Source organism: Podarcis raffonei, chromosome 6 (assembly GCF_027172205.1).
Source record: "Podarcis raffonei isolate rPodRaf1 chromosome 6, rPodRaf1.pri, whole genome shotgun sequence".
Classification (NCBI taxonomy): Eukaryota; Metazoa; Chordata; class Lepidosauria; order Squamata; family Lacertidae; genus Podarcis; species Podarcis raffonei.
The window spans coordinates 50,938,948-50,954,357 of record NC_070607.1 but is presented as its reverse complement, the minus strand read 5'-3'; the positions used below and the strand labels follow the sequence as shown (position 1 = coordinate 50,954,357).

At 44.1% G+C, this 15,410-nt stretch overlaps 3 protein-coding genes across 4 annotated transcripts in view; 1 reads left to right on the top strand and 2 right to left on the bottom strand.

Annotated features, from left to right (window-relative positions):
- Positions 1-428: 428 nt before the first annotated feature.
- On the bottom strand, positions 429-5,993 carry LOC128415911 (E3 ubiquitin-protein ligase TRIM56-like). The gene is made up of 2 exons (XM_053392758.1): positions 5,883-5,993; positions 429-4,465 (listed from the first exon to the last, which is right to left on the bottom strand). Exons 1-2 carry the CDS (start codon positions 5,914-5,916, stop codon positions 2,403-2,405), a joined length of 2,097 nt encoding a protein of 698 aa, XP_053248733.1. The 5' UTR covers positions 5,917-5,993; the 3' UTR covers positions 429-2,402.
- Positions 5,994-9,701: 3,708 nt separating this feature from the next.
- On the bottom strand, positions 9,702-14,801 carry C6H1orf210 (chromosome 6 C1orf210 homolog). Its single transcript, XM_053392770.1, has 4 exons — positions 14,709-14,801; positions 13,294-13,801; positions 11,930-12,073; positions 9,702-10,297 (listed from the first exon to the last, which is right to left on the bottom strand). The coding sequence occupies exons 1-4, from the start codon at positions 14,793-14,795 to the stop codon at positions 9,906-9,908; spliced, it is 1,131 nt and encodes a 376-aa protein (XP_053248745.1). The 5' UTR covers positions 14,796-14,801; the 3' UTR covers positions 9,702-9,905.
- The window catches only part of TIE1 (tyrosine kinase with immunoglobulin like and EGF like domains 1), a 42,094-nt gene continuing 41,454 nt past the window's right edge, over positions 14,771-15,410 (top strand). The window contains exon 1 of one of the 2 annotated variants that reach the window (XM_053392755.1): positions 14,771-14,877. The gene's annotated coding sequence lies outside the window, so the exon portion shown is untranslated. The remainder of the gene's footprint in view (positions 14,878-15,410) is intronic. The other variant, XM_053392754.1, reaches the window with a different exon arrangement.

Genomic DNA, 15,410 nt, shown 5'->3' with positions numbered 1-15,410 from the left:
TATGTTGGCATCCCAAACAGACCATGTTCCCATGACCCCTGCCCTACCAGCCCCCACACTATAAGTGCCATCTAAGTTGCTTCAAAGTCATATTCCTGTTCTTTATATCGCACAAGGGTGAAAGCCAAGGACACAACACTTTTTCATGCTCCAAGGATTAGGCATGGCTTTGATATAAGGCTGTGGATCTACTGCAAAAACTCAGTAAACTATATGCCACAGTATATCCTTCAAGATTTTTCCAACATGGCAAAAACCTCTATGTCTACTTAGAAGTATTCTCACTGGGACTTACTTCTGAGTAAATATGCAAAAAGAGGCAGATAGTGTCTCTCTTTGTGAAAAGTTAGTAGGCAACTTGAGACTTGCACTTTTCTACTGTCTACAAACCAGCTCCAAGTCACACGGCTTGAGAATGTACAACAAAATGGTTATTTATTCAATTTTATTAATATCAAAAGCATATACTGAAGAAATGTTAACAGCTCCTTAAGAATAAAGTAATGCACAATGGGGTACCCTTGACCCTGGCTACTCATGAGGCATGATGGCATTCAGCAGAGAGGTACCTGCACTCCTTTTCATACCTTCAACAGTTACCAATTTCTTAGAACATGGATGGGGAACCTGTGGCTCTCCAGATGCTGTTGGATGGATACTCCAAATATCCCTGACCATTGGCCATGCTAACTGGGGCTGATGGGAGTTGGGAGTCCAAACAATCTCTGCAGGACCACAGGTTCCCCAACCTTGCTCCAGGAAAGGGGAGGGCACAGAAGAAGAGAGGAAGGAAGTCAAGCTACAACAACTCCAAAAGACAAAGGTAAGAAGCCCAGTTGGTGACTGCAACAGCTTTGAAGCACTCTGGGCCACTGCGCTTTGAACAATGCCATAGTATCTGCAAAACTAATGGAGCGAAGGGAGGCTCAGGGGCCTAGCATAGGTGCAGGATGTTGAGGCTGATAAAATTCCTTCCTGTTTAATCAGAGGATAACTAGATGTAACAGGAACTAGATTTGCAGGCAGCATATGATCCCTTTACTCTTTAGGTTTTGGTCTTCTTTCCCCAGAAAATACATGTCTAGTCAACTTTCCCAAGCACAGAGCTATCAAAGGAAATCTACAGCATAGCTTGGTCAAAAAGGGAATGATCTGTAGGAACAATCTTGGCCTTGTGTTAAAAGATAGCAGAAAGGCCACCTTCCAATACGTGTGCTTGCAGAAGGTGATATTGGGCTCTACATCTTCAAGACTAGTCATTTGTGCATCCTTGGGCATACATGTGGAAAGTCAGGGAACTGGATGACTACTTTACTACCAAAATGAACAGCAGGAAGATTAGACAGTAGCTCACCAACAACGGATCTCGGTGCCGACTACATGTGCATATAGCCATTCATAGGTGACATCTGCATGGATCTTAAGACATGGGCCTTGAGCTGTGTGCCTATAAAAAGCTTGGAATACAATATTCCTGGTCTCAGCACATCCACGTTTGCTTATGGAGCCAGTGACAGTTGTCAAGCCCTAGCAAAGACAGCATATTTAGTAGGCATTGAGTAAGGAACATGTATGCAAGGAGAATTATTGAATTTCTACAATTCCATGGGTACTCAGGGATTATGCAAGCGCATTAAATGCTTGTGAGAAGATGTATGTGAAAACACATCCACATTTCCACAAATCACACACTGAATGCATGTTACTGTTAAAATTACACTAGAAGCTACGTTGCTTGTTCACATTGCCCCTTCTCAAAAAAATTCAATCTGATGGCAAGGCACAATAGTTCCTGGTCCACACAGCAGCAGGTGAAGAAAGTGGAATGTTATAAGCCTAGTCTTTGTAAATATAATGGTAGGACCGAGACCTCCTCAGCACTAACCCTGATGCCTGAATTTGAATTATCAGATTAAAAAAGGAATAGCTGGTCTATTGCTCACTGAATGAAGGACCAAGCCTGCTGATGCATCTACAAAATTTGCCATGACCACAATGTCAGAGAAAGTAGGAATGTCGGTTCCAAATAAAAGTCTGGCCACCTGTTCTCATGGGTCCTTCGACTGAGATCTGCATTGAAGCAGCAGACTCCAAAGGTCTGAACAAAGACAAGATCATAGTAATTGTGTGAATGCAATGCATGGTTTAAAGGTACATGTAAGATCTTAATCTACTGCCGTTATTCTCGTCAGGCTCTAACAATAGCAAGAAGACTTCAGCAATGCATATTCATCTGAGTGTAACAGCATTTCTTACCCAGGGTCTGATCTCAGGTCTAGTAAAGGCTGAAGCCCATCTCAATATCTAGTTAACACAATAGTGCCAGTCTCCAGAAAGATGCTCAGTTTCCAGAAAGATGCTCAGAATTTCAGAATTAGGCACTTGATTCATACTCTAATGAGCTATAGCAAACTACCGTATAGGTAAAAGACATGAGTGTTTCCATCTTCCCTCACTAAAATGAGGTTATTACTATCAATGGCCAGGACTCTGGGTCTTCCCATCTGACCCTGGCCACTGAACACAACCTTCCCAGTATTATCATATGGCGAGAACTGTATCACTTTGAACTGATCAATCACAAAAATGTTCCTGTCTTCATCAACACAGATGCTGAATGGCTTGGTCAGCAGTGAAGTTGAGGGGTTAAGCACATTCAGAACAACCCCAGACTTCTCCATGACCACAATTTGTTTCTTAATGAAGTCTGAGACAACAAACTCCTCCCAGCTATTTACAGCAATGAACAGGAATTTCCCCCCATGATAGTTGTCTGGCTGGACTCTACCAACACATGCCCCAGATGGGCTATACAATGAGATGGAACAGAGAGTTCCTTCACTAACAGCCACATAAGAGTCTCCATATGAGGCAAGGGGATAGGACGATTCAGAGCCCCTCAGCTGCAGTTTACGCAGGAATAATCCATCAAGATTCAGGAAAAAAAGATGAGTCTCTGAGGAACATGCCAGGATCTTTCCACACACACAGATGCCACAGAAGACAGAATTAGATGCAGGCAAAGGAATCACCCCCTCAAAGTGGCCACAGGCGCTATATTGCTTTATCTCAGCATTTGCCTGATCCAAAAGGACGACTTGACCACTGTGAGGCACAACAGCAATCCCAGTGATATTAGGCTTTTGTTTGGTGAGGGATGGATCTAGCTGAAAGCTGAAAGCATACCCTGCTCTTCTGCTCCAGCCAGTGGAGGAAAAAGAGCTTTTAAAGTCAGATTCACTTGTGAGGGAGTCTTCATCTGAATCAGAAGGAGTGCCCGTAACCTCCCCACTCTCCTCGCCCAGAGACGTCAGTGACTCACTGCCCAGCTCCAACGGCTGCGCATTTCTTGTGGGTTGCTCCCCAGGAAAGACAAGACTGAAAATTGATGCTTCAGAGAGTTGGTGGGGTTCATCCCAGGCAATGGTTAATTCTGGAATCTGACTTTGGAGTTGTGGCAGTCTGTGCGCCTGAAGCTCCTCAACTCTAGTCCTGATCATTCCTTCCAGGTGAAGGATCTCAGAGTCCTTCCCAACACATAGAATACGCTGAGAAAACTCTTGAGTGTTCATTGCTTTGTCCTTCTGACTCTGCAGCTCCTTCCGTGCTAAACAAAAACGCTCCAGCTGCTCTGCTAGGAAGGCATTCAGTTTTGCCAAAGCACAGTCCTTCTGGGCAAAGATGTAAGTAGTGATATCTTCCACATACTTGCAGATCTTCTCCTTGACACATTCGCTCTCTACTTTTAGTTTGTCCATTGCCTCCTCCACAGCTTTCTCTTGTTCAGAGATGCAGGTAATTGTTCCCTGCAAGCTCTTGATCAACTGCTCTACAGAAGGTCGTTTCCGCTGGACTGCACTGGACATGGACACCACTTTGTGCTGGAAATGGTCCAGCATGCGACAATCCCTGCAGATGGACATGCTGCAGGTATCACAGAAGAAACGGAGCGCCTCCTGTGGGTGATCTTGGCACCACATTTCCTGTAAGAATCTTACCTCAGTGTCATAATGCCCTGCAAGGAACTCTTCCAGGTTCACCACCTTATGGTGCAGAGTGAGGCGGGAGCAGCAGTGGCCCTGGGAACATATCTGGCACAAGAAATCCTTGCAATCCAGGCAACGGGCAGTGGCAGCCACAACTTTCTGAGCACTAGAGCAGACTGTGCACTCTAGGTCCTTGTTGCGCTTCATCTGGAACAGTTCCAAGAGGCTATTAATGAAGAAATTGGTCTTCAGCCCCACAGAACCTCCAGGAACTTCCGACTGCAGACGGCACTCAGGACAATGTATGGTCCCATTTTCTACCAAGGGCTCTAGGCATTTTTGGCAGTAGGTATGCAGACATGGCAAGATTTTGGGCACCACATACAGGTCATAGCAGATTTTGCAAGTCAAAAAATCTTCCCGAATCAAATCCTGCAGTGACGTGGAACTCTGAGTTGCCATGATCTTGTCTGGTCGGTCTACAAACAGAACAAGAGACAATCAGCATGGCCCAAATGGGTCTTGCACCAGCTATGAAGCGGAAGTGGGTGGGTTTAGAAGTTGTGTCAATAAACCTAGCAAGCTCTTTGCCTACTAATTCCAAGAGAGCCACACCAGACCTGTTAAAAGGGAGGTGGAAATGTAACTCAAGACTACAACCCTATGCACTCAGCTAGAAAATAAGTCTGCTGGATGGAGCTTACTTCTGAACAGATATAGATAGGACTGCAGTCAGTAATATAAATAAGGATTTGTGATTAGGGAGTCAGGAACTGCCCCCAAAGGAACTGGAAATAAAATTACCACCTTCAGTGCTGTAGCACAAGGGAACTGGAGAAGGGATTGGAGAGAATAACACCTGGTCAAACATAAGCAACCAGAGATGGGCTACTGGTATCTTACACATTTTGTGCACCAGTGTAGAACTTCAGTCTAGGAAAAAGCATGAAAGCCATGCATAGATTACAACAATGGAACCAGAAAAAAATATGGGAGGGGGGTGCAGGGAGAGAACTTTGCCCCATGTTAGAACTCTGAAAGGGAAATAATGGGGAAGAGCCCTACTTCAGTGGCTGGGCAGCTGCTGTCATGGACTTCAAAGATGCTGGAACTCAGGATGAAAAGGAGAAACGAGCTAAGAGGAAGACATGTTTTGCAAACCCTCACCATGCTCAATTCCCACCCAGAAACCTATGTCCACACTGTGGATGTGTGAATCCAGGATTGGCCTCCACAGTCACTTACGGACTCACTGTTAAGACCATGTTCATGGAAGACAATCTTACTCGGCTATGAGTTATCACCAAATAATAAGAGGAGCTCTGTATACAGAATGTCCCAAGTTCAAACCCTGTCCTATCCAGGTAGGGCTGGAGTGGGGAGGGGATTGCTACCAGTCAGTGCATAAGATCTTGTGATAGATGGAACAATGGTCTGACATTAATGCTCCGAACCTAAGGAACATTCTCTGAAATATGTGATATGGATTTTGATGGGAGTTAAATTTCAAGCAATCATACTTAGGATTACAGGCTTAATTTCCAGCTTGTGTTTTCGGTCTAATTTCCAAGTGCTGGCATAAGTGTGTGTGTGGAGTTCTTTTCGTAGAGAATAACGAAAAACCTATTTAACTTGCCCTACAGAAATGTGCCAGGGAATTGGCTCAGCAAGCGAGCCGGTCGAGATCGGGGAAATTGCAAAGCACCAGCGCGAGGAGGAGACGCTTCGCCAAGCTCGAGAGCTGGAGGACGGAGCACCGGGCAGTTAGCGGGAAACCACCTGCTTGTGGCCCGATCCTTTTCCTTCTATCCCTTTCGGGTTCTTTTGCGGGCGCCTCTCTCCCATTCCCCAGCCTCTCCCACCCCACCCCCCGCCCCACCCAAGGCAGTCACTCACTTGCAAGCGCTTCACACTCAAACGTCCAGAACATTGCCAGGCACCTTCCTCTATACGGGCAGTCCCTCGACCGGGCGCGAGCGATTTCCGCCTCGCGGCGTCCTTTCCGGAAGGCGCTCTACCTCGCTCATCTTGGTAGCAGAGCCGCTTCCTCTCCGGTTTCCTGTTTGAGTTAAGAGGCTCCATTTTGCACTGTTGAATCAGCGCGACTGGCTGCGAGCAGTCACGCCTCCCGGGCGCGTGGAGGGGGAGTTCCCTCTGCTAGTGTCCCGGCATTTTAAAGACTAGCAAATTTATTTCGGCAAAGTTCGGTAACAAGTAGAAACATAGGAAGCTGCCGTGTACAAAACCAGACCTTTGGTCCACCTAATTCAGTGCCTATTTTGGGTTTTTTTCATTGGCGGCTCGTGGTTCTTCAAAGTTTTAGGAGCAGTTTCACCCAGCCCTACTCGGGATTCAGCTGATACCTTTTGAATGCAAAACCTGTACTCTGCCAGTGAACTGTTACTCCTCTCCTCCTTATGGCAGGAAGTTAAAAAAATGAAGTGTCATTATCAGAAAAATGGGGTGGGCGTATGCTGACCATACATCTGGCTTTACAGTCTTTTGAAAAAGGCCTGTGTGTTTCAGTCCAAGCCCTTTAAATATAAAGAATATAAGAAGGGAGAACAGGGAACTTAGCAGTTGCCCATAAGTAGTAAGCACAAGCTTGGCAAGCTTGATCACGTGATCAGACTTTATGCCACATTGGTGAGATATATTTTATTTTCATTTATAGTAGCAATTTCTTCATGTGTGCCTCTTAGTATACATTAGTATATACAAATCTGTGTCCCTTTTTTCAGAGCCTACTATCATTAGGTTGAGTTAGGGTGCTACACCAGTCAGCAGTTTCCAGGGAGTAGTGGCACCAAGAGAATAGCTGTGTGTGTCATGTGGCCATCTGATGACCTGTGCCCTCTAAGCTAGCCTGCTGCCCTCAGGTGTGGTGGAGGATGCTGTCCCATCACCAGTGCTGGAGTAAAGATGTCTATTTATTGAGCATTCATCCTGGTTTGTTTGCAAGGAGGTAAGATGATGTTATTTCAAAGCATTACGCCACACCTTCCAGTGCATTTTCCCATCACTTTCCGTACCACAAAAAGTCCACTCTTTGGGGGAAGTATGATTATTGTGCAAGAGCTTCTAATCAACTATAATTGTGCAACCTGAATTTCCCATTAGGTGATTTAATCCCACCTGAAAATAACAACGGGGAACCACTGTCTTGTCTTTTGCTTCAGGCAACAAAATGTCTTGATTGATTTGGAATGTCTTGATCTCTTTGGATTTTCGGTAATGCATTTGCTCCAGACAAACTAGATGGAATTGGGTTACTTTTACTCAAGTTTTTTTAAAAAAGCTTCACATGTATTTTTATAGATATCCTGCAGCAAAAGGAAGCCTCTAACCCAGCCCACTTTATTTATTTAAATTTATGTTTAAATTAAGTTTTGCATAGTTCCACTGCGCTTGTCTGCACATGGACAATTTCTTGCTGGAGAATCATGATGTCCGTCACTTCAGATTTCTGCTTCCTTGATGGAAGTAGACATTTACAGGGAATGGAAGTAGCTGCAGCTCATGACTTCTTTGGGTGAAGCCTGTGTATTTTGCTATAGATGTCTTCTGCAGGCCTTGTTTTGTTTATACCCCAGTTTTTGTATTGAACACAAGCTGGTTGCTTCCAGCACCTCTTCATCTTCTGATGTGATGCTGCAAAACTGAACCATAACTCTACAGTGAGGGACAGAAGTCTGAGCAAACAGGGAGAAAACAGCTAAAAATGAGGAGTGTCATTTATTGCTATGAATAATTCTGGCAATACTGCATGACTAGCTGAAATATCTGATTAAGACATAATGTGGAGTCTTGGTATTTGCACAGAATCCCCTTGCTGTAGAGAAGTAAAGAGAAGGTGCAGCTCAGTGTTTTGTTTGACTAAAGGGAAAACACTGTGTACAATCTTATAAACCTTGAGAATAAACACCCAAATGATCCCATTTTCAGGGTTAAATTCACAATATTATCATTTGTTTAAAAACACTGGAGTGTATTTAATTATGAAACAGCCACACCACTGCACAGATTCTGAAGGAGATAATTTCCATTCAAGTCTCCCCTGTATTTCATCCTAGAAATACTTTCATATCACTTAAATGAACAATTTCTTATTGATACAGTTACTGTAATAAAGGTGATGTTCACATACTGGGAAACATTGCCTTCTCTGATCCCAAAGCCTTATTCAGTTCACCCAAAACAACACTGGGTTGACATTGCCATATCAGGAAGGAATTGAAACGGCAAATGGGGCAAGATTTTTTGTTTTGCACTAACATAGGATTTGGAGCTTATGAGGCTATACCTGATTCTACAACATGTGCCATTGTTTCCTTTGCTTGATCCTGCTACAAAGCCCTCTCATAGGAGGAGGGAGAAACTCCTGGCTGCAATGGAAGCAACCTTGCCATCATCCCCAGAAAAGGATAGCAGACATGAGAAAACAGGAAACTCTCCAGTAGTGAAATCATTGTGGTTTCAGTACTGGCAAAAAGCTATATTGACAGAAGCACAGCTTCAGGGAAGAGGTGTACATGCCCACACAATCTGAAGGGCCTGTGATGCACTGCCATCTGAACATCTTGCATCAAACAGGAGAGATTCTAAAGCTGAACACTTGATGAAATTACCAGTGGTCAACTGGTAGTTGAAGAAAACTACAATCAGAAGGAAGAATAATGAGAAATTAGTAAGAGGAAGGATTGCTGCTACATTTCTAAAGCCACTGTAATGGGCAGTTCTCATTTGAATTATACCAAGCACATAGTGGATGGCTTACCTGGAAGCATAAATATCATTTGATACACAGATAAAAGAGATTGTATAAGGGAATTATATACACTGGTTGTACAATGTGCAGCCCAGGGTATGAAACAAAACCTAGATAGCAAAACACACCTCTGCCTCAGTCCAAGCAGTGTTGCTGGTGTGAGTGATGCCAGTGGCGGCAGAAAGTGAGATGCTGCAATGCTCCTTGTAATTCTGCTTCTGTTTTGAACTCATTCCTACAAAGTTTGCAAGAGCTGCATCCTAGAGCCGCTTGCCTGCAGCGCTGTACATGGGCTTCTCACTTATCACAGGCAACACTCAAAAAATGTTGGCCACAAATAAGATGTGAATGAACCAAGTGTCCCTCCTAGCACATTCCTGTATTATCCTTAGAATAACTTCTTTGTTTAGGCACATCTCTCTTCCACATGTTGGCAACATATCTTCCAAAAATCTCACAGTAAGGCTCTTCTCACAATTTCCACTCCCATCTTGAAATACGTTGGAACCACTACAAAATTAAGAAACTTGACACTGGTTTTAGAGAGAGGCCATGCATAAACATTGTAATGATGGGTGCTAGTCTGGACTTTTTACTTTTTAGTCTGGCTTCTTTCTGTGGGTCAGTGCAGCTCTTCCTCTTCACTAGCTTGGGTACAATAGGAGTTGTCCAACAATATCTAGAGGGCATCAGTTTGGGGAAAGCTGCTCTTCACCATTCTCCCCACCTCTACTACATGCAGCTTTTCCTCATGTACCTTGAATATTTATCTGATCAAGTGTGTGCTAGGACTTTAAAGAACAACACCACATAATTTGGGGTTTTTTACACTTAAAAACTGCTTCCACAGTGGGCTGGGTTCATTAAAATTCTGCCTGTCTTTCAATAGCCTAAACCTGCAGTCTAGTACACAATAATGTGGGAGGTAATCCATGGATAACCTCAAATTACACAAATGAAATGTATTGAGAAGCTACTGCAGTTCAATGTACAGAAAAGGGGGGGGAGATATAGTTGTTGGCAAGAAGCTAAGGGTTGCAGATCAGGTAGGAGAATCTGTAACAAGTATGAGATAACTGGAAGCTCCTAGAAAATGGGGTGATAAGGTATTGGAGAATATGAAAAATCGGGGCTTGGTTCCTAATATCCTCTCAAAGTTTGAAATGGGGTTCCAATTCATTCTCTTTCTCCTCTGCCACCTCCTCCTCCTCCTCCTCCTCTTCTTCCTGCAAGCCTTGATTGGGTTCAATGTAGTTATCTTCAATGAAACCATCATCATCCTCTGCAGGACACCCAGCTACTCTAGGGATCCCTTGGTTCCTCCCATAGGCCACATCCATGTCAGCTTCGTCAGCATGGCTGCTTCCAATGGAGCGGGAATCAGGCAGCCGTTGATGGTTGTAGCTGGCACGGTTCCTCTGCAACAATTTGCATTTAGCAACCAACGCAATCACAATGGAGATGGCGATAGCCGAAAGCACAAATGCAGCGAAGTATGGCCAGCTATGAGCAACTTTTCCAGGGGGAAGTGTGGTAGTAGAGGCTGCAAAGGAAGGGAAAGCTGGTGTATAATTAAAATACTCACTACCCATGTTCTCATTCATGAAATATATTTGACTACAAACCTATGTAAAAACTTACTCAGGAATAAATCCCACTGAAGTGAGTAAGCATGCATTGAATTGAATTGCTTGGCACCCCTCTGTCTTTTTTCTTAATAGGTGTGAACAGGGGGAAGCCATAGTCCTATGTCCTTTCTTTGATGAAAATAGTACAGCGACAGAGGTCACTGGAGATATGAGCCATTCTCCCTGGCAAATGGCACCCATTCCTGGGCTAGGCATATCAAGCTGAAATTGGAAGTTATTGATGTCAACACAGAGTAGTATAGCAAGCATTTCATTCACTGAGTCAAGGACTACAGTGGAGCCTGTCACTGGCCTTCCGTGCCTGATCCTTCCCTTCTACAAGGTTATCTAATATTGGCTTAATACAATAGTGGCATAAAACACAGCACAATGTGACTAGAAGAAAGTTTGCTGAGAGTAATCTGCAGATCCAGCCCCAGCTAACTAATCTAGAGCAAAACAAAGCCTAAAATTCTACTTGTTCATTTGTGGATCAAGGTATTCATAGAGATTTGACTCTTCTAGGGTTGGGTTGATTTGAGGTTTTTGCCTGCCTTGGGATCATCATTGTAAGCTTCTCATAACTGTGTGGAAGCTGGTAGCTAGAATCAGCTAATTATCTCATTTGTAAATGACTGTTGCAAGCACCACCACCATCAGGAAGGATTTCCTGCTTTCATATAGCACTGTTGTGAGCAACAATGCTGGTAAACAGGAAACACAGAAAGAAGCATGTCATTAAAAACATTTCTCATCACCAGGGTTTAGAGTTACCCTTTATGGTTTTAATCAGAATGGGATACCTCTGTCAATCCTGCCAAATCATCTTAAGTATGCCTGGATCAGCAAAAAACAAGCAGGAATTGGCCTCCCTAACACATGCTGTTTGCACTGGTGACTGCGACTCTAATTCATTCTCACATAAAGCTAGGGGAACACCAGCGAGTGATGATTCTGGGATTTGGTGGAGAAAAAATGTCAAATGCAAAAATTATAAAACGGGTGTTATAGCTCATCAGAAGGACCCCCAGTTTATTGAGCATTGTCATGATTTGTTTGCCCCAAGGTTGCTGAGAGGTTAGATGACATTGGCTATTTCTTGAACACTCATACAGTTTTGTTTGCAAGGAGGTTATATGTCATTAAGTCAAGCAAGTGTTATGCCAGGCTTCCTCAACCTCAGCCCTCCAGGTATTTTGAGACTACAATTCCCATCATCCCTGACCACTGGTCCTGCTAGCTAGGGATCATGGGAGTTGTAGGCCCAAAATATCTGGAGGGCCGAGGTTGAGGAAGCCAGTGTTATGCCATGCTTTCCTGTGCATTTTCCCGTCACTTTCCTAACCACAAAAGTCCAGTATTGGGGGGGAAGCACATTTGTTGTTCAAGACCTCCCAACCTGCATTTATTTATTTAGTTATTGCCTACCCTTCACCCTAAGATTCCAGGGTGGGTTACATCAATTAAAACCTGAATCTGCTGGTATGTTATTCAATCCCACCTGAAATTGGTGACACTCTGGAAGTGGCCTGTCTTGCTTCACTTACTGTAATTTTTAGATGTCAGGTTACCAGTAGTTGAATGTTCATCCGGAGGGGCCCTCACTTTTCTTCTGTGTCCCTGGTCCTGATAGTCCAGAGTTCCAATCTCTTTAGTCTGGAGCTCTAGGCGTGAATCATGGATCAGCTCAGCTAGAGGACACAAAAGCTGTTAGTGTCCATTCACACTGAGAGATTACAGTTTATTTTCCATCCTAGGTTCATTCCGTTGAGATAATACAAATCTTAGGTGGTTTTATGAGAGGCAAAACCTTTTGCCCACCTCCCGGTTTGAGACTGCTTAAATCGACTTGGTTTCCTGGGATTATTCCTCAGTCTTCATTTTGTCAGATACGAAGCCTCTATTCCCTCAATATAAGCAGAAATACTGCAGTTGTGCACAGAGCTTGTCATGAACACATCTTATTGGGTGTAGTCAGTGACACACTGAAAACCTGCCCTCCATTGGTTCTATTTTGTATCCTCTTTTTTTTACAGGAGTACTTAATCTTATTATTGAGGTTGAATCCTGACAAGACAGAAGTACTGTTTTTGGGGGACGGGGCGGGCAGGTGTGGGGGATTCCCTGGTCCTGAATGGGGTAACTGTGCCCCTGAGGGACCAGGTGCGCAGCCTGGGAGTCATTTTGGACTCACAGCTGTCCATGGAGATGCAGGTTAATTCTGTGTCCAGGGCGGCTGTCTACCAGCTCCACCTGGTATGCAGGCTAAGACCCTACCTGCCCGCAGACTGTCTCGCCAGAGTGGTGCATGTTCTAGTTATCTCCTGCTTGGACTACAGCAATGCGTTCTACGTGGGGCTACCTTTGAAGGTGACCCAGAAACTGCAATTACTCCAGAATGCGGCAGCTAGACTGGTGACTGGGGGCGGCCGCCGAGACCACAGAACACCAATCCTGAGAGATCTGCATTGGCTCCCAGTACGTTTCCGAGCACAATTCAAAGTGTTGGAGCTGACCTTTAAAGCCCTAAACGGCCTTGGTCGTTATTATTATTATTATTATTATTATTATTATTATTATTATTATTTAGAAGCCAATTATCAGAGACTGTGTGCATGTTTTCCCATTATACGCCTCAAGCAGGGGCATACAGTATAGAGTTCCATATGGGCAAGAGAGCGGCCTAGTTGAAGAGGACAGGCCACTGCTCTGCCATTTTCCTTGGTAGAAGGGTTGCTTTTCTTTTAACTAGCCCTTTTATAAACTTCTGTCATACCCAGAGAACCACAGTGCTTTCTACTTGGATGCAACCTGCTGCTTTTTTTTGTTTTGGTTTGAACACTGAGTAGTGGGAGCTCCATGTTTCTGAGTACTGTCCACTCGACAACCCACTTCCCATTGCTTGACTCACCTTCTGTTTGTTGTAGTCCCTGTTGGGAAGGAGTGATGGAGGCACTGTACACCCAGGGATTCCCCTGAAGCTCAACATGGTGGATTCTTTGCACGAGTAACCGAGCAAGTTCAGCTGAATATAACAGCTCATTGTCCTGCAGGTCCAGATGGACGAGGTTTCCAGAGACAGGAAACACAGAGGGTTCCAGATACTGAAGTTTATTGTTTTTCAGGAGCAGTACGTGAAGGTTTTTCAAGCCCAGGAAGCTCTTTGAGTGCATGTTGGAAATGCCGCAACTGCTTAAATCCAAGAGGTGGAGAGCACCCAGGTTACCAAAGAGGCCAGGATAGAGAGTAGGAATGGTATTGCTGGAGAGGTTTAGGGAATGCAGGGAAGGGAAGCTTCTCAGAAATGTTCCATGTCTGGGCATTATCAATGAGTTAAAAGACAGGTCCAGGTTGGTGATATGTCTGGGAAGAGATTTTGGAGCACGGAGAAGGCTCTTTCCACTGCAGGCTGCCCATCCCTGTGAAAAATCATACTAACGGCATGAAACCTCAAGACATTCAAGCATCATCATTCAAATCAATTATTTACTTTGGGTTGAGATCTTTCCCTAACAGAATCATTTAGCTACTGGGCGACAGAAAAGCTTCTGCAGCTTGCCTTCACCTCAATTAAAAGTGGTTGGGACTGACTGCCAGGTATATAGATGCTCAAATTTAAGGCTGCTTTTGCATGCTACTGTTAGCAAATAACCATGTTTTGCAAGTTGCAACATCTCATGGAAGTTTTTTTTTAAAAAAAGTGTTAAATTTGAACTAGAGTGCTCTAAAGCTGAAGCAAGTTGACATTTCCCGCACATATGTTAGTGACATACTTGAAATGCATAAAGGAGTACTGGCAAAATCAATTACGCAGAGATTATGCATACCAACCCTTCACTTGGGCTGCACTCCTGTTGACCTTGTTAATCTCCCCAATCTGCCCTTTAGAGTAGCAGGGATCAGTATGGGGATTAGTGTTGATAAAGCTGAATAGCTAAATCACATATTGATCCAGTTTAGTTAAATCCAGGCTATGTCTGGAGTAGTTATTTCACTAGGATTGCAATCCTGTGCAAACATACTTGTAAATTCACTTTCACTGACTTCTGAGCCTTGGATCAGGCTACAGGACACAGTTCATGACACTGTTCATTATCGTATATAAACAACAACCATTGGAATAATTAGCCTCTGTACAATAGTGTATGCTTTAATTGTGAATGTAATTAGAATGCATAACTTTTTTAAAAAAGTGGGAAGTGGAACTGAAAAATCTGGAGATTATCCCATACAGCTAACCTTTAATCAGATAAACTAATCAAGATCTTCCAGGATGCAGAATTTTCAGATTATTCTTCACTATATACAGATGTATATCTTGCTTACCTGCTTGTCAATATTGCAGGGATGTCCTGATGCCACAGGCCATACCCAGAGCATGCTGGAGACCCAGAAATACCAGGCATCTTTCATTTTGCTTCAGGAAGCTGTAAAAGAAAGGGAGGAATGCCATGGCACAGTTGGTGACACAAGAATCCTGGAGACCTGCTCCATGGTAAGAAGCAGGTGATGTGGGTAGGATGGGTATGGCAGAGCAATTTTCAGGGTGCTTCCCAGAGCCAGTGTGGTGTATTGGTTAAGAGCGGTAGATTCGTAATCTGGGGAACCGGGTTCGATTCCCTGCTCCTCCACATGCAGCTGCTGGGTGACCTTGGGCTAGTCACACTTCTCTGAAGTCTCTCAGCCCTACTCACCTCACAGAGTGTTTGTTGTGGGGAAGGAAGGGAAAGGAGAATGTTAGCCGCTTTGAGACTCCTCCGGGTTGTGATAAAGCGGGATATCAAATCCAAACTCTTCCCTGTCATTAAGAAGTGCTGGTGCCTTTCAACTCCATGGCTGTGAATGCAGATTCCTTTGTATTGCATTTAACGTGGGGAAATGCACACACATGAACTGTATGGGTGGACTTTGCAATATCTGGCCTTCAGAAACTAATTTGGTATCAGGAGTCCATTCTAGCGGTTAAAGCCAAGACCTCAGGTTGGAGAGGAAAACTGAAGGAAGAAGTACAAAATGAATAAAAGATCT

Excerpts from the sequence above, each read along its gene's own strand:
- LOC128415911 (XM_053392758.1), bottom strand. The coding sequence starts at position 5,916 with ATGTTCTGGACGTTTGAGTGTGAAGCGCTTGCAA. Across the intron at positions 4,466-5,882 it reads TGAGTGTGAAGCGCTTGCAA|ACCGACCAGACAAGATCATG; the intron begins GTGAGTGACTGC and ends TTCTGTTTGTAG.
- C6H1orf210 (XM_053392770.1), bottom strand. The coding sequence starts at position 14,795 with ATGAAAGATGCCTGGTATTTCTGGGTCTCCAGCATGCTCTGGGTATGG. Across the intron at positions 12,074-13,293 it reads GGGACTACAACAAACAGAAG|CTGAGCTGATCCATGATTCA; the intron begins GTGAGTCAAGCA and ends TGTGTCCTCTAG. Across the intron at positions 10,298-11,929 it reads CCTGACATCTAAAAATTACA|CCTCTACTACCACACTTCCC; the intron begins GTAAGTGAAGCA and ends CTTCCTTTGCAG.